This window comes from Eschrichtius robustus, chromosome 3, assembly GCF_028021215.1.
Source record: "Eschrichtius robustus isolate mEscRob2 chromosome 3, mEscRob2.pri, whole genome shotgun sequence".
Taxonomy (NCBI): domain Eukaryota; kingdom Metazoa; phylum Chordata; class Mammalia; order Artiodactyla; family Eschrichtiidae; genus Eschrichtius; species Eschrichtius robustus.
Genome location: NC_090826.1, coordinates 27,034,753 through 27,057,084, shown reverse-complemented (window position 1 = coordinate 27,057,084; position 22,332 = coordinate 27,034,753). Strand labels below are relative to the sequence as shown.

Here is a 22,332-nt window from a genome sequence, read left to right as displayed (position 1 = left end):
AATATACACAAATCAATCAATGTGATAAACCATATTAACAAACTGAAGGAGAAAAACCATATGATCATCTCAATAGATGCAAAGAAAGCTTTTGACAAAATTCAACACCCATTTATGATATAAACCCTCCAGAAAGTAGGCAAAGATGGAACTTACCTCAACATAATAAAGGCCATATATGACAAACCCACAGCCAACATCCTCTCAATGGTGAAAAACTGAAACCATTTCCTCTAAGATCAGGAACAAGACAAGGTTGCCCACTCTCACCACTATTATTCAACATAGTTTTGGAAGTTTTAGCCACAGCAATCAGAGAAGGAAAAGAAATAAAAGGAATCCAAATTGGAAAAGAAGAAGTAATGCTGTCACTGTTTGCAGATTTCATGATACTATACATAGAGAATCCTAAAGAGGCTACCAGAAAACTACTAGAGCTAATCAATGAATTTGGTAAAGTAGCAGGATACAAAATTAATGCACAGAAATCTCTTGCATTCCTATACACTAATGATGAAAAATCTGAAAGAGAAATTAAGGAAACACTCCCATTTACCACTGCAACAAAAAGAATAAAATACCTAGGAGTAAACCTACCTAAGGAGACAAAAGACCTGTATGCAGAAAACTATAAGACACTGATGAAAGAAATTAAAGATGATACAAACAGATGGAGACATATACCATGTTCTTGTATTGGAAGAATCAACATTGTGAAAATGACTATACTACGCAACACAATATACAGATTCAGTGCAATCCCTTTCAAACTACCAATGGCATTTTTCACAGAATTAGAACAAAAAATTTCACAGTATGTATGGAAACACAAAAGACCCCAAATAGCCAAAGCAATCTTGAGAAAGAAAAACAGAGCTGGAGGAATCAGGCTCCCGGACTTCAGACTATACTACAAACTACAGTAATCAAGACAGTATGGTACTGGCACAAAAACAGAAATATAGATCAATGGAACAGGATAGAAAGCCCAGAGATAAACCCACGTACCTATGGTCACCTTATCTTTGATAAAGGAGGCAAGAATATGCAATGGAGAAAAGACAGCCTCTTCAATAAGTGGTGCTGGAAAAACTGGACTACATGTAAAAGAATGAAATTAGAACACTCCCTAACACCATACACAGAAATAAACTCAAAATGCATGAAAGACCTAAATGTAAGGCCAGACACTATAAAACTCTTAGAGGAAAACATAGGTAGAACACTCTATTACATAAATCACAGCAAGATCCTTTTTGACCCACCTCCTAGAGAAATGGAAATAAAAACAAAAATGGGACCTAATGAAACTTAAAAGCTTTTGCACAGTAAAGGAAACCATAAACAAGACAAAAAGACAACCCTCAGAATGGGAGAAAATATTTGCAAATGAAGCAACTGACAAAGGATTAATCTCCAAAATTTACAAGCAACTCATGCAGCTCAATATCAAAAAAACAAACAACCCAATTTAAAAATGGGCAGAAGACCTAAATAGACATTTCTCCAAAGAAGATAGATAGATTTCCAACAAACACATGAAAGGATGCTCAACATCACTAATCATTAATTAGAGAAATGCAAATCAAAACTACAATGAGTTATCACCTCACACCAGTCAGAATGGCCATCATATAAATGCTGGAGAGGGTGTGGAGAAAGGGGAACCCTCCTGCACTGTTGGTGGGAATGTAAGTTGATACAGCCACTATGGAGAACAGTATGGAGGATCCTTAAAAAACTAAAAATAGAACTACCATACGACCCAGCAATCCCACTACTGGGCATATACCCTGAGAAAACTATAATTCAGAAAGAGTCATGTACCACAATGTTCACTGCAGCTCTATGTACAATAGCCAGGACATGGAAGCAACCTAAGTGTCCATCATTGGATGAATGGATAAAGAAGATGTGGCACATATATACAATGGAATATTACTCGGCCATAAAAAGAAACGAAACTGAGTCATTTGTAGTGAGGTGGATGGACCTAGAGTCTGTCATACAGAGTGAAGTGAAGTCAGAAAGAGAAAAATAAATACTGTATGCTAACACATATGTATGGAATCTAAAAAAAACAAAAGGTTCTGAAGAACCTAGGGGCAGGACAGGAATAAAGACTCAGACGTAGAGAATGGACTTGAGGACACGGGGAGGGGGAAGGGTAAGCTGGGAGGAAGTGAGAGAGTAGCACTGACATATATACACTACCAAATGTAAAATAGCTAGCTAGTGGGAAGCAGCCGCCTAGCACAGGGAGATCAGCTCGGTGCTTTATGACCACCTAGAGGGGTGGGATAGGGAGGGTGGGAGGGAGACGCAAGAGGGAGGAGATATGGGAATATATGTATATGTATAGCTGATTCACTTTGTTATAAAGCAGAAACTAACACACCATTGTAAAGTAATTATACTCCAATAAAGATGTTTTTAAAAAAAATGTTAAAAAAAACCACCTTCCCCGTCGTCCCTTAGCTCCTCCTTCGCATCTGTTCCTCTGATCCCTGTCTACTTCACCTCCTGAGTCTCGTGTCCCTTTCCTGCTCTCACCCCCTCTGCCAGCCCCCATCCCCTTTCCCCCAGTGCATGGCTGACCTCCTTCTGACTGTTCTCTCTCCCTCCACTTCGTCCTCCTCACAGCCACCAACATCTTGCTAATCTGAAATCGGATCCACTCTGGATAGGATGGCTTCTCAGTGTGTCCAGAAAAATATCCAGTCCAGCCCCAGCCTACATTTCCAGCCTCTCTTCCAGATGTTTCCTGCTTAGCGTGTCCAGCCGCACCATGCAGCTCACAGAGCCCTGGAATCCACAGTGGCTCTGTCGCCTGGTGCCCTGCCTGGGGTGCCCTTTCCCCTCTTACCCGGTTAATTCCTAAGCCTCCTTTTGAGATCCCAGTCAAATGCTCACTCTGTAGTGAGGGCATCCTACCCTCCCCTCTTTCCCTTCTGCTCCCCAGTGCAGTCTGATCTACATTGGTTCCAGCGTTTGTCACTCTGTACTGTAGCTATATCCCCTTGCACCCACCTAGCCCTGGGTCCTGGCCCATAGGAAGTACCCAGTAAATGTGCAAATACTTGTTGACTGGATGAATGACCTAGGCATAAATCTCCCTTTCAAATTGGGACAACGAGAAAGCAGCATCCTTCTCCCTGACTGGACCTCAGGGCAGGGGTGTGTGCGGTTCACCTGGGTTCCTTCATTCAGGTTGGCTGGTGTGTGTTGATCTTGCTCAAGCTTGAGGTTCTGCACACCGATAGACGTTTGCAAACGGGGAATGTCTGTGCAGACCCCGTCGTGCAGCTGAGCCCCTTCAGCCCTCTCACTGTCATCACCCTGACCCTCTGGTCTCCTGGCAGGTGTGTTCTTCACTTTCCACACCTTCCACCTGGAGAGCAACCACGACTACCTCCTCATCACGGAGAACGGCAGTTTCACCCAGCCCCTGAGGCAGCTGACCGGTTCCCGGTTGCCAGCCCCCATCAGCGCTGGACTCTACGGCAACTTCACTGCCCAGGTCCGCTTCATTTCCGATTTCTCCATGTCCTACGAAGGCTTCAACATCACCTTCTCAGGTAAAGCACGTGAGGGTCCCTCGGGGTAAGTGATGGCTGAGCACTCGGTCCCTCCCACCACCACCCCACCCTGCTGCCGGCCTCTGGTCTCCCCAGCAGATGGTTCTTGGTCCCCTCCCCAGCCTCTGGGAGGGGGACCTCACTGCTGCAGCAGAAGATAGTCGGGTTAGACACAAGGACGAACTTCCTCATAGTGGGCTTGGAAGGAATTAGCAGGTCTGTTGGGGAATCTCCTTCTGTGAAGGTATTTAGGCTTCACTCTGAACATGACCAACCCAACTGATTGAACTAGAGGACCTCAGGAGCCCCATCCTGCCCTAGTAATTCCAGCTTCTTCTTCTGATTCCACTTCCACTACTTCACAACCACAGCAATTTCTAAAAAAAAAAAGAAAAGAAAAAGAAGGGAGACTGAAATTCACATTTTGGAGTGTTTTGGTCTCATTTGGGGGCTGCTTCACCAATGCTAATTTAGTAGCGATGGATATTTATCTTTGTGTTTAGGAATCCTGCAAAGAAAGCTCTTTAATATGCATTCAGGGAGAACAGAGGACCCTTCACTCCTCTAGTACCAAGTCCTGCTGCTGCTCTCATCCTATTGCTCCCAGACCACCCCCCTCCCACCACCAGCCAGGAGCAGAGCCAGCAGGTGTATTCCCCCGGGACGGGTGAGAGCTATCTGACCTCTAGGAAATGGGACACGGCCGAGCTCAGCCCCACAGTGTCCCTCCAGCAGATGCCACCTGCCATGTCCTGGCTGATGGGACATATCCAGCCAGTCTGTCTCATCCAGCCTCTTTCTCCCCACCACACAGAGCCCCGGGGTACTGTGCCCCAGAAGGGAGATGCCCTTGGGGATGAGGGAAAAGGTGCTTCTATATCATCACTAGAGGTATAAAAGTCACTAGAGGCAGGTCCCTGGTGCATAAATGCCACTCCGTCACACATGCCATCTGCCTCAAGCACCAGCGTTACCAAGACACAGCTTCAGCTGAAGCACTTGGATTCTTTTTCCCAATGTAAGTTGCCCTAGGCTGGGTCATGCACTCTGAACCTCTAGAACAAGGCAGATTGAATTGATCTGGCTTGGTGCCCAGGGAGAAAGAGGCAGGAGAGTCCACAAGCCTGAGGCTGGGGTTCATGTGGAGATGAAGGGACAGAGGAGGGAAGGGTCAGCCTCAGAAATACTCCCGGGAAGCATGTTTCCAGAAGGGCGGTGCTCTCTCCCACTGCTTGTGGTCTGGAGGCAGTCAGACCACCCAGAACACACCTGCCTGTTCTCGCCCGTCTGTGTCCCTCTCGGGCTCTCTCTCCTTCTCTCCTTACTTTTCGTGCATCGGTGTGTATCCCGTACCTCTGTCTGTCTTCCTCTCTCGTCCTCTTCTCCCTGGTGTCTTTGTCTGTGTGTTCCCATCCTCTGTGTCTGACCCCAGCTCTCCTGCTCCCTTTCCAGAGTATGACTTGGAGCCCTGTGAGGAGCCTGAGGTCCCAGCTTACAGCATCCGGAAGGGCTTGCAGTTTGGTGTAGGCGACACCTTGACCTTCTCCTGCTTCCCCGGGTACCGTCTGGAGGGCACGGCCCGCATCACGTGCCTGGGGGGCAGACGGCGCCTGTGGAGCTCGCCTCTGCCAAGGTGTGTTGGTAGGTGGTCACGTGCTTTCATTTTGCTTCACTAATGGGGTTGGCCGGACTTTAGTCAATTGCTGGGAGGTGGTGGAACGCACCTGGGCCAAGAGGCCGACAGGACTGGGTTTAAGGACTGTCTTAGCACACGGTTACCTTGGGTGGGTGGCCTACCCTCCTTCCACGCCAACCTCCTTAGCGGTACAGGAGAGATGGCGATGCCTGCTTCGTGAGCTGTTCTGTAGCCTCAACTGACCTTTACAAAGCGGGTCCACAGTAGGCACTTGGATGAAATCAACTTCTATGCTGTTCCCTCCCACACTTAACACACATTCCCATGGCTAATTGATGCCTCTTGCGGAGAAATCTGGGTGGGGTGTGTGGGTGCACCTACAGGAAGGAGATATGACCTTTGCCCATGGATAATCCCCATCTGGTGGAGGAGAGGGCTGATTTTGCTTGTCCAGTGAGGTTGCTAGCTTTTGAGAATCTCTAGAAAGACTTCCTCCATTCCGCTGGGGAAGAGAGAGAGAAGCAGGAGTTGGGTTCATTTATAGAGCACCCATTGCAGGTCAGGCATGCTTCTGGATGCTGAGAATACAAAGATGAACAACACAGAGAAGGTCTCTCCACTCCTGGTCTCACATTCTGGTGGGGGGAGATAGGCTGTAAACGCATGGATGTGTAGCGTGTCGGGCAGTGTCGAGGGTTACAGAGAAAGATGGTCAGCTTAGAAAGTGCTGGAGGTTTTTATAACAAGTGGTCAGGAAACGCTTCTCTGATGAGCTGACATTTTAGTAGAGATCTGAAGGGATTCAAGGAGCTAATTCATGGGAGAAGAGGGAGCAGAGTACCAAGGCCCCAAGCCACGAGGCTGCTCGGTGTTTGAGGAATAGCTTGGAGGCCAGTCTGGAGCGAGCGAGGGGGAGAACAGCGGATGGTGAGGTTAAAGAGGCAGCTGATGGAGTTGGGACCAGGAGCCCTGTGACCCAAGGTCCTGCCGGCCTCCTTGCCAGCGTGCTAGAGCAGGCTATTCAGAGCTCCAGGCCGAGAGGGTGGAGAGAAGTGGGGTGATATCCCAGGGACTGGGGACAGTTGCTGGCTGTCCCTCGTTTATAAGGTTCGTGGCTCTGCTTGCTCGATGCTCACACCATGGGGCTAGACGGAACACAGGCTGGGTCGGTGGAGTACCTTCCATACTCACTGCTATCCACTAGTGCTAAATATTACAGAAAACCCCAATGTACCAAACAGATCAAAGCAGCACTGCACTGACTGAAACAGGCGCCGGCGTCTTGAGAGCCCTTGAGGTCAGCCTTGCCCAAGACAACCGCACGGAGCCCTGGGGCTCTGCAGAGGACAGTGGTAAATAGGATCGCAAGATGGGCTGGGCTCAGGCTGTGGGGTCACCTGGGCCCAAGGGTGAGTCTCTGCTCTGCCACTTACCAGCTGTTAGATCTTGGGCACGCCACCAGACCCCAGCAGCTCCAGCTTCCTCGCTTATAGAACAGAGATAACAATATCCAATTCACAGGCTTTATTCCAGATTAGATGATGTAATTTACATAAACCAGTGGGGTGGCATATAATTATCATTTTACCAATAACCTTTTTATCATTATTTATCGATGACATGACCAACAACCAATAACCCTTTACGATCTCAGAGGGGAAACATTAAGACAAATAGATGCAGAATTCCATTTTTGATCAATTAACTAATCTCAAAGTTTATCCTTTTTTCTGCAGCCATCTCCCAGAGCATCCACCCACCCTGACCCGGACACACATTCAGACACACATGTAACTCCCACTGTGTGGGTTCAGTTTCGATGTGGCTGCTAGCAGCTCTTTTCTGCTCTGGAGGAATGTCTTCAGCTAAGTGGCTCTGAGGGGAATTTTTCCTGAATGGGATTATCCAGGACCACAGATACGCACACGCCCTAAGCTCTTGCCTCATTGATCTCATTACATAAACTCATTCTTTAACTTATTATTCCAATTACTGTTTGTTCATGGCGTCTCACAATATTTTCATTATTACATTTGTCTTCTGTTTTGTATGTATTCATAATGCATAGCAATTATAATCACCTCTAATTACCACCAGCCCACAACAGAACGTCAGGCTGGAGGTATCACGGGAATGCCCACCCGGGAGATGCTCCCAGTTGCCATATGCCCTGGAGGTGTAAATTGAATAACTTACCAGGAACATTCCCTGCTGAGAAGGAGATGGACAGTCCTGGGCTCTAATTCATTGTGTGACAGGGCAACACAGCCCCTGACCTCAGGGTCCCCTGAGCTGGATGTGGAAGAGACAGCCCTGATCCCAGAGGACCCCATTCTGCAGCAGGAGACATGGCCCTGCCCTTGGGATCCCCGCATGATGGAGCAGACCTAACTCTGTGCCTCGGGAGCCCCAGACTGATGGACAAGACACAGCCCCTGCCCTTAACGAGACCTCTTCTGATGGGGATGACAGAAGTCGTAGATGCCCAAATTAGCCGCAGCACTTTCCGGTGCAGATGACTGTTTGTTTCTCTGGAACATTTATTTGTTTCCATTTATGCTTGTGTTTGGCTTTTCAGTGCATCTGCTCACCTCCCCTGATACTTTGGAAACTCTCCCAAAAGCAAGTGCCAGGTCCCGCTACCTCCTGTACACTCCCCGGTGCCCTGGAAAAAGGCCTCAGTAGGGGCCAAGGACTGGCCCCATCTGAAGCTGTCAGCCCCCTTCACCTCCCCATAAAGGTGTCGGGCATGTGGGAAAGAGGAGAGGGTCATGCTGGGGCAGAGATGTCATATAGCTATTGTGCAGCAAGCCGGGGCAGGAAGGAGGTGCAAAAATATGTCAAAGCCCACGTTTAAGGAAAACCAACTTTTAGGAACTAGGCAGAGAGCAAGAGGTATCAGAAACAGTGGAGGTGCTGTGAATGTCAGGCAGCTAACACATGCTTCCCGAGAAGCTTCTTCGGCTTTCTGCCATTCCCGGAGCCTGGGCAGTTAGGGCTCCAAATAGAAGCAGATAAGCTGCGTAGATTCATCGGGTTAGATGGGGAGAGAAAGGAACAACGCTTGTTGAAGGCCTACTAGGTGCTAACCACTCCCTATACGTTCACCTCTTTCATCATAAAATTTCATATATGTATTCTCTCTAGTTTTATGTGGATGCTGTTATTGTCCAGATGCAGGCAGATGAAGAGACTGAGGTTCAGAGAGTTGATATAACTGGTCTGTCTGAGCCTAAAATCCATGCTCATCCCACTGCACCACATATCGTTCCCTAGATGGAAGAGAATACTGTGCGACCCCCAGAGATGATGGAGAGCTGCTTCAGAGGGCTGCCCACGTGATGTGACTGAGTAATAAATGTCGAAATATGCACAGCCCTCAGCACCCCCTCCCCAAATGCCCACCCTCATCAGAGGGCACCCAGAATACTTACACACTTTAGAAACATATCTACCTAAAGTATCAGCAGCCACCAGGGTGCCCGTCCACCACCCGCCCTTTAGCTTTATGCCCCAGCTCTGCACATTCATTACACACGTTCGGACACTTTGCAAACAGGCTGAGTTTAAAGTACTGCAAAGCGAGATTTCTCCTCCAAGACAAATGATGGCTGTCCTGTTCAGTTTGAGCTGCTATAAGAAAATACCATAAAGTGGGTGGCTTCAACAACAAACATTTATTTCTCACAGTTCCGGAGGCTGGCAAGTCCAAGATCAAGGTGCCAGTGGATTCAGTGTCTGGTAAAGGCTCTTTCCCTGGTTTCCAGATGGCAGCCTTCTTGCTGTACCATCACACAGCAGACAGATTGCAGGCTCTGGTCAATTCCTCTGCTGATAAGGGCACTAATCCCATCATGGGGGCTCTCCCCTCATGACCTCATCTAGACCTGATTACCTCCCAAAGGCCCCACCTCCAAATAGCATCACACTGGGGAATTCTTATGCTTCAGCATAAGAATTTGTCAGAGGGACACACACATGCTGTCCATGGTAATGGCTTATGTGACGTCTTAGGAACCTGAAGCTGGTCCTGAACTGGAAAGGGCCCAGGGAGGAGGGCTTGTCCCACCAATCAGAGGACTGATTGGCGGGACATGGTCACTATCTTCAAAGTTCTAAGGAGCAGCCTTTGGGACAAGAGAAGACACAAAGGTACAACTAAGCCCACTAGAGGCTCAGCTCTGAATGTTCCTGTATCACATGCTCCCTCCACACTGCTGTGGCCTAGGACACTCCAGGCTCAGGGCAATTAAAGTTGAATATGTGGTGACCTCAGGGTCCTTCCAGCCAATGACTGTGCCTAGAATAGGGACGCTGAGGAATGGTTCGGGGAAAGCAGATGTGCTACCACCAACCTCAGAGATTCAACATATGCTCCATACTCCCCATATGTCCAGACAAATAATGGGCCTGCCATCTGGACTTGTATTTATATCCTTCCAGAACCTAATCATTTTTAGAGCTGTCCATCCTCTGAGGTCAGTGTCCTCCATATTTATTCATTCATTCATTTGGCAAATATTTATTTTACAGACAATCTGGGTTAAGCCTTGGAAATTCATGGATTCATTAAGCATGACCCTTACCTTCAGGTAACGCACAGTTTGGGTAGGGGGTGCAGACAAGAAACAAGCCATCAGGGTGCGATCTGGTAGATGCTCTGCCACAGGGAAGCCCAGGAAGAGGCTTCACAATTATCAAAGACCCTAGAGAGCCAACTGCAGGGTCCTTCAGCACATGCCCTGCACTGAGCTACCCCTTTCATAGCTGCTGCTGTCCTGCCCAGGCATGGAGCAGAGCGAGTGGGTGCTGGAGATACAGAAATATGACCAAGCCCTAAAGCATCCACAGGGCAGTGGAGGAGATAGAAATGTTAACAAATAAGTCAAGTAAAATGTGATAACCGCTATAAATAGAGGTATAGGAACAATGGGGAAAGAATGACTAATTCTGGAGGAGCAGAAACAGATTTTGAGAGGAAGGTGTGAATTCATTAGCTGTTGAATTAAACAGGGTTTCCATGGGTCTGTGCCAAAATTTTCTTCAGAGCCTCAGAGGCCCTAAATTCCAGGACCAAGAGGGCTGAGTTGCAGCCCCCTCCTCTTCTTGAATTGAGAGATTTGATCTAAATTGCTAAGTACCAGGGTCTTTATCTTGAAAACAGGGATAATTGTGCCTGCCTCATGGGGATCGGTTGCTGTGACTAATGGCTGAAATGATCCTTGTAAAGCTTGGAAGATGCTAGCAATTATTATTCAATCTTGTCCCCTCTTTGTTTGTATCCTCTGATACTGAAAGTCTTCATCCCTCCTCACTTGGCTGCCCCCATCATCCCCTGATGCCCTCCTTGGTCATTTCTGTTGCTATGATACTATAGGAACAGGTGGGAGGGAGAATGGGTGCTTCATAACACTGTGAAAGTAAAGGGTTCCTGGTGGGTTTATTTCTATTTCTGCAGAAGAAAAACAGACAAACTGAAGGAGAGAAATAAAGGAACGTAGCAGAACTACAGGTGGGCAGGTGTTTAAAAAAAAAAAAAACTTTGATAAGCATTCCTATAGACAGGCAGACAAATGGACAGATAAACAGGCACTCTGGCAGGTAGAGAGGCAAGCAACTTGTCATCTTTGTAAGGTACTCCGGCGCTGTGAGTTGTGTTCCAGATGTAGCTGATGGGCGTTAATCTGTGATTATTGTGATTCTCTTTCCAGCTGAGTGTGGGAATTCAGTCACGGGCACTCAGGGCACTCTGCTGTCTCCCAACTTTCCTGTGAACTACAATAACAACCACGAATGCATCTACTCCATCCAGACCCAGCCGGGGAAGGGGATTCAGCTCAAAGCCAGGGCATTTGAACTCTCTGAAGGAGATGTCCTCAAGGTAACACTGATAGATTTCATAGAGTATGTATGTTACGGGATGCAAAAATATGGTCACCACACTCATTTATCTCTGTGTGAATGACCCAACCTTTCTTCTTCCCTCCTGAGTCCCAAGATGTTGTCCTCACTCATCTGAGAGAAGTGAGAATCTAAGAGAGAAGGGTAGGCGAGTGTATTCTAAAGAATGTGGCTTTAGAGTTTGCTTAGGAGCTGACTGCTCTCAAATATGTATGTGATTGAGTAGGGGTTGTCTGGACAGTAAATCACCATAATAAACTCAGTTGGAGTGGCCAGTGGATCAGGTTTTTCCATTGTGAACTCTGACCATCAACCTAGATACGGAAGAGTTCATAGAATATGTGCATTTGTGTAGATATGTGTGGATATAGATATGTTTATATGTACGTTTCCACATGTGTGTGCATCTGTGTCTGTGTCTGTATTTGGTTTGGGTGATCTGTGTCTGTACATACTTGTGTTCTGTGCGTGTGCATTTGTGTATGTTTTGAGTTTATGTTTCAGTGACCGGTGGGCTATTTCAGTAGCTTCAGTGTGCCATGGTGATGGCCTGCATGTAGCAGTGGGGTTGAAGAAAGTGGATTCAAGATCTACATAAGAGAAAGAAGTGAAAGGACTGGGACTAAAGAAAGGGTTTTAGAGAGGGACTTGTTAAGACATTGAACACACTTATGACTGTGTTTCTTTGTGTGTGTGATATGTACCTCCAATAACACATCATGTGTGTGTATGTGTGTAATCAAAAGAGTTGACTCTGGAGAACTTATCAAAGAGCTGCCTTATTTAAAAAGATTATAAGGAAAATCTCATACTGAGTAGGTCCATTTTCATCCTAGGCCAGGAAACTTTTTTATCGTATTCTAATATAGTTTTATTCCCTGTAGCCAGAGAAGTCTAGACATTAGAAACAACCAAAGGTCACCACTCTAGAAAATCCAAAGAGAAACCATTAAATAATCCCCATCCCTTAGGACTCTCTGTAGATATGATGAGTACACTGTACTTTTTATGCAAAGATGATACTCTTGACCCACCTTCTGGGGCATGTGTGTGTGTGTGTGTGTGTGTGTGTGTTTGGAAGGCATTTCTCACTCTTACCTAATTACTCTTGAACCCAAGAGGAAGTACCATGAGATGACCAGTTGGGACCAGATATGCCTGAAACAGAACAGAATATGGCAAAGTGGCCCAGGTGTGAGTGGGTTCCTATCATTGGCTCCTTAAGCTCTACTTTTCAACCTCTAAGCTCCCCAAACAGAGAAATGCAGTGTGCATCTCCCTATAAGTGAACAATAGACAGGACGTTATACTTTCCAAGGGCCATGTCTTCAGGCGTCTCCCTTGACCTCAGTTCTCTCCATCCATTTGTTCATCATCAACAACGGAGCCTCAGAGGACACACCCAGGGCCAACAAGGCCAGAGGGACTTCCGTGCTCTAGTGCTGCAGGTGGAATTGAGGAAAGCTGGACGATGCAGAGACCTTCTTGGAGGAAGGTTGCTGTTAACCCTGCAGAAAAAGGCATTTTGGAGACTTACAGTTCTCAGGTTTTGAGGCGAGTGTGCACAGCAGTTCTGTGCATGTGGCCTGACGGGACCGGCAATAGGCCTCCTTCCTTGGTTGCTAGAGGTCACATGGAGCATGGCTGGTGCCCCAGCGTCCTCTCTAGGGTGGTCTGGACTCAGAGTAGCACCTAAGACATAGTCAGCAGGTGTGCATACCCTGCTGCACTATCAAGGTTCTGCCTTGGGGTTGAGTGAGCAACTTAGCAGACAGAAGAGAGACTTTTGGAGGCACTCGGGGTAAGAAGGGAGGGACCTGGGCATCATCCCCAGGTCAGAGGTCAGGGAGGGCTCAGGCAGGGATCAGGACCTCAGGTGGCCCTGCAGGGCTGTGTGGAGAGGGAGATGATTTCCTGTGTTTCTTAGAGGGATCTTCCCAGACTTCAGACTTGGTCTCTGCAGCCGCCTGCCCGGCTGGCCCTGCCACCAGCCTTCTAACACTGGGCTCCACCTTCTTGCCGAAAAGCCTCTTCCTCCCATTCTAGGCCTCTGTAGTGTCCTCCTCAGAAGGTTCGGCTGTGGTGCTGACCTGACCGAAAGGCCATCCACACGATCCTGTAACCACCAGAGAGAGCTTCCATAGTAGGGGGTCTGGGGAAGGGAGGGCAAGGCATCCAGGGAGATCACGTAGTTTCCTGTTCTAACTCTTACCCTCAGGACCCTTGCCCTCCTGAGGGAGAACCTGGGACACGAATTATTTTGGAATGAAAAGAAATGCACGGTTATAGTTTCCACCCTGCAACCACTGTCAGCTGCAGGGGCAATGTTCTTTACACCTGTCGTTCCGATCTACCTCGACACAAAGAAGGTGGCACCCAGAGTCACCTCCAGGAGCACCCTGCCCTTGCCCTGGTGTAACTGGCCCATCTGCCAGAACACTGGTGTGTTTCCAATCCTGAGTATGTACCTGTCCCTCCCGAGAACCCCAGTGCATACCTGGACTCCTTCCTGCCCAGCGAGACCCGCCACTTCCTCCACACTTGCGTCTGACCAACCCTCCAAACCTTCCATACACTCTTGGATTTCTGACCCATGACTGTTTTCTTGCATTTGTGACCCTCAGTCTTTTCCTTACCTTTAATAACTGAAAATTTCTTAGACCTCACCCCTACACATACTCCAGCTTGTCTCCTAGGACTACCTGATTTCTTCTGTTTTGGCCTCCACCAAAATTTTGACCTCTGTCATCTGCAAGACAGAAGGTCCTCTAAATGCAATAGTGTGGAAAGACAACAGCTCCCAGCTCAAGATGGCACACGAAGCCCATGTATATAACTACATCCTCTACGGTTCCCACGGAAATGACTAAAGGGACATGAAAATGGGAAATTAGGCAAGGCTGCCTTTCACATACAACTTAAAGGAATTTTTGCCAAATGGAATACCCCCGAAAAGGGGTCCATTTTGAGAAAGAGCCTAATCAAAGTGTAATTCACATAAGTGAATTGAAATCCTGCCTGTGGATTAAGTGCTAGAAACCTCAAGGAAAGAATGCATCTAAGACCACCTAGGTCAGAGCAGCAGAGCCTGGAGCCAAGGACACACCATGGGGCTGTTGGCAGGGGCCAGATCTCAATCCAACTAGCTCTTCTGGAAGTGTACAGGGTCTGAGAAACCACACAGAGCCACAGTTCCCTCTCAGCATGACTTTCTGGATTCTATTTAGCTGTTGTTGGCAAGCTGGATAAAGCAGAGCAATGCCATGGCTGGCGCCTAACAAGAGTGGGCAAGCTCATTAGAGAAGAGGCTGCCACAATCATACACACACACACATGCACATGTACACACACATACACATATACGCACTCTCCCTCACACACGCATGCTTTAGTACCAGGAGCAAGAGAAGCTCCTACTATGGCCTCTTCTGGATTAACTCTTCTGCTCTGCCTTAGAGACTACTGGGTCTCTCCATTATCCATATTTAGTTTCCCTCTGTCATGGTGTGCCAACCAGAAAATGAACTGGATATGTGTGAATATTCAGTAGATCAGAAGACGGGGACCTGTCTGAGGAGTCAGAGTTAATTGCCCCTCTGCAAGCAACAAAGAAAAAAAAAATACTCTAAAAACTTCTAATTTGCATTCTTAACAGGATTTGAGAGAATATTATATTTATGACACAAAAATAGGAAATAATGAAAACAGAGCAATCTGAGATGAGGAAAGATTGAATAGAGATGAAAAACATGATCACCCAATTAAAAAATGGAATGGAGGCAATGAACAGAAGATGGTAAACCACAGAAGAATGAAATCACTTTATTATAAGATAAATTTGAGAACTTCTCTCACATCTCGTAATGAAATGAAAAAGAGAATTCTTTTATATTAATAAAATGCACAATCAATTCACAGTAAAACTTTATGTGCCAAATAACATAGCATGAATATATTAAATAAAAATTGCTAGAAATGTAAAAAATTTTAATAAAGTCACAGTCATTGTGGAAGATTTAATATACCTCTATTAATCTCTGATGTATCATCTAGGTTAAAAATAAATAAGGATTTAGGTAGCTTGAATAATATAACAGAATAAATCCAAAGAAAGTAGAAGAAATACTTTTAAAGATAAAAGCAAAAGTGACTGAAAAAAGAAAAATTTTAAAAATAGCAATTATCAACAAAACCAACTGGTTCTTTGAAAAATAATAAAATAGACAAAATTTACAGGACTCATCAAGGAATAAAGAAGCCACAAATATATAATTTTAAGAATGAAAAAGGAACATAGTCATAGATAAGGTAGAGATTATGAAAACAATAAGAAAATGTTTAGGAAAAAGCATAAGACAAAAAATCTGAAAGCTTAAATGAAATGGAAATTTTTATAGATTAATAAGTACTAATATCAAGAAAAAATACAAATCTGAATAAACCAATAACCATTTAAAACATTGGAATTCACCCGTATTCTCTCTCAAAGTCCCCAGACCTAGACTATTTTACAGGTAAACTCACAGAACTTCAAGGAACAATTAATCCCTGCAATAATCAAACTGTGTCAGAAAAGAGAAAAATTAGTATCCATCTCCCCACTCACTTTATTTAAATGGGACAAGTAGAAATATTGATATCAAACTGAATAAGGGCAGCATAAAGTATTAGGCCAGTTTCACTTATGATCATAGATCTAAAAATCCTAAATACAGTATCATGTTGAATCTAGCTGTGCATTAAAACAAAAATGACCAATGGGATGGATTCCAGGAACATAAGGCTGTGTCAACATTACAAAAGCTCCTAATTTTCTTTATTGGGCAACCCATATGAAATTGCCATTTTTGTAGCTCAAGAGCAGTCAAATATCAGCAATTTCATCCTATAAACAGATTAGGAGAGAAAAATACACGATCCTGCCAATGTATCCCAAAACATCATGTGATGAAATTCAGTACTGATTCATGATTTTTAAAAATATCTCATAAAGCTATGGACAGAACTTTCTTAATCTAATAAAAATTTTCTGCCAACACCTATAGCAAACATTATACTTAATGACAAAACTTCCTAAGGATTCCCAGTAAAGTCAGGAACAACACCAGTTCTGCTACCACCAATAGTATTCAGATCCAAGCCACTGCAATTATACAAAGAAAAGAACAAAGAAACTACAACAATTAGAAGGGAATATCCAAATTGTCTCTTATTTGGAAAATATAAAACAACCAGCTGATAACCTATCAGACCAATAAGACAATTTAGCAAAGCTGCTGGTGTTTCTACAACCAATTCAAACATGTAATCAGAGGTGGGGAGAAGGTCTCATAATAGAAACAAAAACTATAAGACACCTGGGAATAAGCCTAACAAAAATGTGTATAATCTTTACTGAGAAAATTATAAAACTTTATACTGAAGGACATAAAACTAAAATAAATGCAGGGAGGTTTCATATTCAGGGCTGAACAAAGGCTATGAACAGGCAATTCACAGAAGAGGAAAGTAGAATTGGTAAACATACAAAAAGATATTCCACTTGGGTGATAATCGGGGACATACAAATTAAAATGGGATACCATTTCACACCCATCACATTGGAAAATTTTAGAGTGCCTGAAAATATCAAGTGTTGGTGAAGATATAAAGCAATGAAAGCTGTCATACGTTGCTAGTGAGAGATTAGATTGGTATTTAATCTTTGGAGAGCAAGCAGTCTGACAACATCTAACAAAGTTGAAGATGTGCCTTCCATGTGCAACCCGCTTCTCTTCTCTGTTTTAGTTCTAGATATATGCCCTAGAGAAACTTGAGCACCTGTGTGTAAGCAGACATGCATGTAGCATTGTTCATAGGAATGTTACATTGAAACTGTGTGTTAAAAGCTATCCATTTAGCATATTCATTTTGAAGGCAGCCATCTTGCTGAACTGTCTTATTAGATGTAGTGGTATGTGCATATCAAAAATCAAGTTGTATGGGACTTCCCTGGTGGTGCAGTGGTTAAGAATCCGCCTGCCAATGCAGGGGACACGGGTTCGATCCCTGGTCCGGGAGGATCCCACATGCCGCAGAGCAACTAAGCCTGTGTGCCTCAACTACTGAGCCTGCGCTCTAGAGCCCATGAGCCACAACTACTGAGCCTGTGTGCCACAGCTACTGAAGCCTGCATGCCTGGAGCCTGTGCTCTGCAACAGGAGAGGCCACTGCAGTGAGAAGCCCGCGCACCACAACGAAGAGTAGGCCCCGCGTGCCACAACTACAGAAAGCCCGTGCGCAGCAATGAAGACCCAACTCAACCATAAATAAATAAATAAATAAATAAATAAAATTGATTTGTACACCTTAAATATATGCAATTTTTATTCATCTGTTTCACTTCAATAAAGCTGAAAAAAGTGGAAACATATAATAGAGAAAAAGAAAGAAAGAAGGTTAGATGTAATGGGTGTGTATAGATTCTCTTGGATTTGTCAGGGATAAATCCATCACCTGTATATAATGATGAACTGGACCATCAAAGCAATTTTCTTATAGACAAGCAATATTCTGTTAGGAAATAAATGTATACAAGGACCCAATTACCAATATCAATAAAAAATATTAAAATGCCCAGGAATAAATACAGAATTTTACTGAGAGATATAAAAGACAACTTGATTAAATGGAGCCAGATGTCCTGTATATGGATAGGAAGATTTAATATCATATAGATATGTTTTCTCTCTTATCAATCCAGGCATTTAATATTAATCAGTCAGAATTATACAAGTTGTTTTGGGTCTTTTGGAGGGATTGGGGGGAGTTGTTTCTCTTAATTTGAGAAAATTCTTCTCGAGTTTATCTAAAAGAATAAACATGGGAAAACAATTTTTTAAATTAAAAGCAGACAAATGTGAGGGGACTTGCCCTACCAAATATTTAAATATATTACAAAGCTACAATAACTAAAACAGTTTAGATCATGCACAGGAATAGGCAAATAGATAACTGCAGTAGAATAGAAAGTTGAGCAAAAAAAATTTATATAACTATATATGTGATAAAGTTGGATTTAAAGTTGGTGATGGGTGGAATATTTACAAACAGGGTTTTGTTAAAAATGGCTAATCAACCAGGAAGAAAATGTATCTTATACCATATGCCAAAATTCCAGGTGGATTTATGAACAAAATTACTGAAAGAAAATATTGGTTTATTCATTTATCATACATTTGTTAAGTGCATCTTATGTGCCAGGGCACATATTCCACATATTCTGGACAATGATATGCGAATGATTATATTGTGGGTTGGGTTAATTTTATGATGGAAATTTCTACAGCTGTTTAAGTGCTGTTGTGGAAAAAATATTTAATGATTTGAAATATATACACATTATATTAAGTGAAAGAGCAGGTTACCATATAGTATCTATACTTTGATCTTGCTTTTATAAAAAATAAATTTAAAAACCATATAAGGAAAGATATGCATAGCAAGAAGCCTAGAAAGATAGTCACCAAAATGTTATGAGTGCTGAAAGTTGCTTTCAGTTTCTTCATGCTTTTCTGTGTTACAAGTTTCCTGCAATGAATATTTTATCATAATGACATATTAAGAACAAAAATATTTTTAATGAATTAAGATGAATTATGCTTTGAAATTAAGGAAAAAATCCTATTCCCATTATACTTTTATTAATTAACAACAATTTCTTAATACCATAGTATATCCAGTGAGTGTTCTAATTTCCAATTATCTCATAAATGTAATATTTTTTAAATTTACAGTTTATTTGAATCAGGATCCAAATAAGTTGTACATATTGGATTAGTTGCCTCAAGTATTTTTTTAGTCTTTAAGTTTTACCTCCATCTCTTCTTTTTTACTCCCTTGTAATTTATTTGTGACTTGTTTATTTGTAATGTATTCATTTCATATGTTCCTCTGTCCTCCATATTTCCTATACGTTGGAAATTGGATCCAGTGGCTTGATCTGATTCAGGTTTGATGTTTTTTTGGCAAAATGACACCATAGGTATTGGTGTGTCTTCCATTAACAAGCACACGATGTCTGGTTGTCTCTCTTATTGTGATGTTAGCAAGTGTTGATGATTAATGCCTTGATCAGTTAATTAGAAAATATATGTTTTAATGGGTAAAACTATTTTTATAACAATCTGGATGCAGCGGTGGGCTGAACTCTTTGAACTGGTGTCATGTCTATGTCTGCTGGCACTCTGGAATTCTCCCAGTCTATCAGTGATATAAAACAATTGCACACAGGATCTGGAAACAGACTTTTGAAGCTCCCAGGGGCCTAAACAAATCTCTAATATACAGCACTGTTAGCTTGAAGGATGGCTTCTTTTAGAAAACTTTGCTTCATAAATAGTAGAATGGAAATATTGTTCCAATTTGCTGGCAGCTGGCACCACATCCTGTGCCATGCACAAATATTCATCACCCACCCATAGATCCCATCTTTGATATTTACCAAAGCAACAGGGGGTCCTTCACTCAATCACAAATTCTGTTGTTATTTGCACAATTATCTGGAAAGGAGCAGCAACCTCGGAACCTGGGGAGCCAGTTCATTATTCTGATGAGTCTTGTCTTTGCTGGTGCTCAGTAGTTCAGGGGACAGATGGGAGTCAGGGAAGCCAGATGCCTGCACGATTCCACCCCTGGCAAGCCTGCAGGCCCTCGCTGGAGCCCTCATTGTAGGAGGGAAGGGGCAGAGACTGAGCTTGGGGAAGGGGAAGATACCATGACACCTGACACGCTGGACATTTTAACTCCATCCTGCTGGATCCTAGGGGTCATGTCCAGCAGAGTGTGAGACTGAGGCCACTGCCACAGTGGAGTAGGATTAGGGAGGACTACGATTGTCTCATCTCCTGGAAGGGCAGGATGGAGTGTTTAGCAATGCAGGAAAGTCGAATGCTTGCAGCCTGCCTGTCTGCAGAAACAGATGGTTTGGGCACTCAGGCAGCCCCAACCTGGTCTCCGCAAGCTGCTGAAGAGTAAGCTGGTGCCATCTGGGGGTTGGGGAGCTAAGACCAGATCTCCTCTGGGAAGGTTAGAACAGCATCCAATTCCTAGAGATCCAATTCACACCGAGATGGGCTGGGCACAGGACTGGTACCCAGTAGGCTAGCGGGGCTGATAACTTGCCCGGTGGCAACTCCACTCTGCCATCTTCCTTGCATCTGATGACTAACTGTCCCTCTAACAGTTGTTATCAGTGCTAAACTCTGGGAGTGTGGGCTGTGGAGTGGGAAGCCCTTGTTCAAGATACGGCCATGCTGATGATGTGGGGTTGGGGTCTCTCCCGTGTCCAGGTCTACGACGGCAACAACAACTCCGCCCGTTTGCTGGGGGTGTTCAGCCGCTCTGAGATGCTGGGGGTGACATTGAACAGCACGTCCAGCAGTCTGTGGCTTGATTTCATCTCTGATGCTGAGAACACCAGCAAGGGCTTTGAGCTGCAGTTTTCCAGTAAGTCTTTTTCGCATCTGAGTGGACAGTGAAATCGGGCTTTCCCCGGTTCCACACACAGGGAGGCTGGGCTCTGGGACATCACCCATCAGTTAGTGGGTTTGATTTTCTCTAACTGGTGTGTGCTTAGCGGACTGTTTCCCCTAAGACATTGTGCCCGTGATTTGGATAAGCTGCCACTTGGCGTACAGCTCCATGGTTACACCTGTGAGTAACTTAGCTAAGAGTCACAGCACACCTTTGACTCACTAATCACCTTTTACTCACTAAAAATAATAAGCGCTGAGCCTTTGAATTAAAGCAACCAAAGATAGCCTTTCCTAATGGTGACATTTATAAACTAATGTTCAGCTACATTCAGAAGTAAAAAATGCAAGCACTAATGTATAATTATGTTCTTTTTTACTACTCCCTAAAGAGTCGAGGCTTGATTCTTTCCTTTTTTTCCTGATTTTAACTTTCTCCTTTACTCCTGAGATTTCAAAAACAGAAAGCACCGAGGTTCGTACACAGCCCCAGAGTACCTGGGATGACATCTCCATACTTCGGCTTCACAGCTATTTTATTCATTTATTTGAGCTTCTACTTGCCCAGTAGCTACAAAGAAATGTGCTTTTGTAGACTATTTTAAAAGCCAGTGAATATCCATCGACTGATAAATGTATACAGTGGGATATTATTTGGCCACAGAAAAGGATCCAGTTCTGATCCATGCTACAATGTGCGCGACCCTTGGACACATGATGCGAAGTGAAAGAAGCCTGTCACAGTACACGTAGACACATGTATTGCATGAACCATTTATATGAACTGTCCAGTATAGGCAAATCCATAGAGACAGAAGGAAAATCGTTAGTTACCTGGGGATCAGGGAGTTGAGGGGAAATCACCTTCTCTTTGAGGTGATGAAAATGTCCTAAAGTCGATTGCAATGTTAGTTGCACAACTCTGTGAATAAACTAAAAGACACTGAATTATACACTTTAGTTGGGGGAGTGTTTAGTATGTAAGTTATGTCTCAATAAAGCTGCTAAAATAAAAAACCCAACGAGTCTACTCAAGATTCCTCTTGCCTGCGTGTGTAGGGTCTGTGCCTGTTACAGCAGGCACATAAGTGGAAGAGAATTCAATAGAGTCATATTCAAATTCCGTTTCTATCATCTGAGATTGCGTGACTTTGGAACAATTTGTGTGACCTTCCCAAGTCAATATTCTCAGCTGTGCAATGCAAAGTTACCCCTCCTGGTAAGACTCCTGTGAATAACAAGTGAGAGCTAACACAGGTGGCCACCGTGCCCTAGGAGCTCTGTGTAAGCTCACAGAGGTCTCCTTCTCCAGGCTCGTTCAATAGAGTGTATTTAAGCAGGACAAAATTGAGCTTTGAAACATACATTTAAAGTGACTTTTCCATATTACGCTCTCCCATCAGACTGTCTCAGTTAACAAAATGGGAAGGGCAGCTCCCGCTACCAAAATGCTATGGGGTCAAACCAACAAAAAAAATAGGAAATCCGGACCCTATACCTGAAAACTATTAAAAGCTGTCCTGGGAGAAATAACTGAAGTCATTTACATATAGCAACAGGGAGAACGAACACTCCGTAACAGACCCTCACCTGAGCACAGCCGCATGACACGCCGAGGGGCGCCTCCATCAGGACCCAGAGGCATGTGCCGGGTGGCTTCCTTAAGGATGTGCGCTCTTGGTGGGGGGGTGGGGAGGGCGGGGTG

The 22,332-nt window shown here is 44.4% G+C and overlaps 1 protein-coding gene across 2 annotated transcripts in view; it reads left to right on the top strand.

The window, feature by feature from the left end:
* CSMD2 (CUB and Sushi multiple domains 2) overlaps positions 1-22,332 on the top strand; it is a 645,193-nt gene that overhangs the window by 430,849 nt on the left and 192,012 nt on the right. For both annotated transcript variants that reach the window (XM_068537861.1, XM_068537860.1), the window contains exons 20-23: positions 3,363-3,578; positions 5,031-5,219; positions 10,926-11,095; positions 20,445-20,601. In XM_068537861.1, coding sequence (XP_068393962.1) covers positions 3,363-3,578; positions 5,031-5,219; positions 10,926-11,095; positions 20,445-20,601 — 732 coding nt within the window. The remainder of the gene's footprint in view (positions 1-3,362; positions 3,579-5,030; positions 5,220-10,925; positions 11,096-20,444; positions 20,602-22,332) is intronic.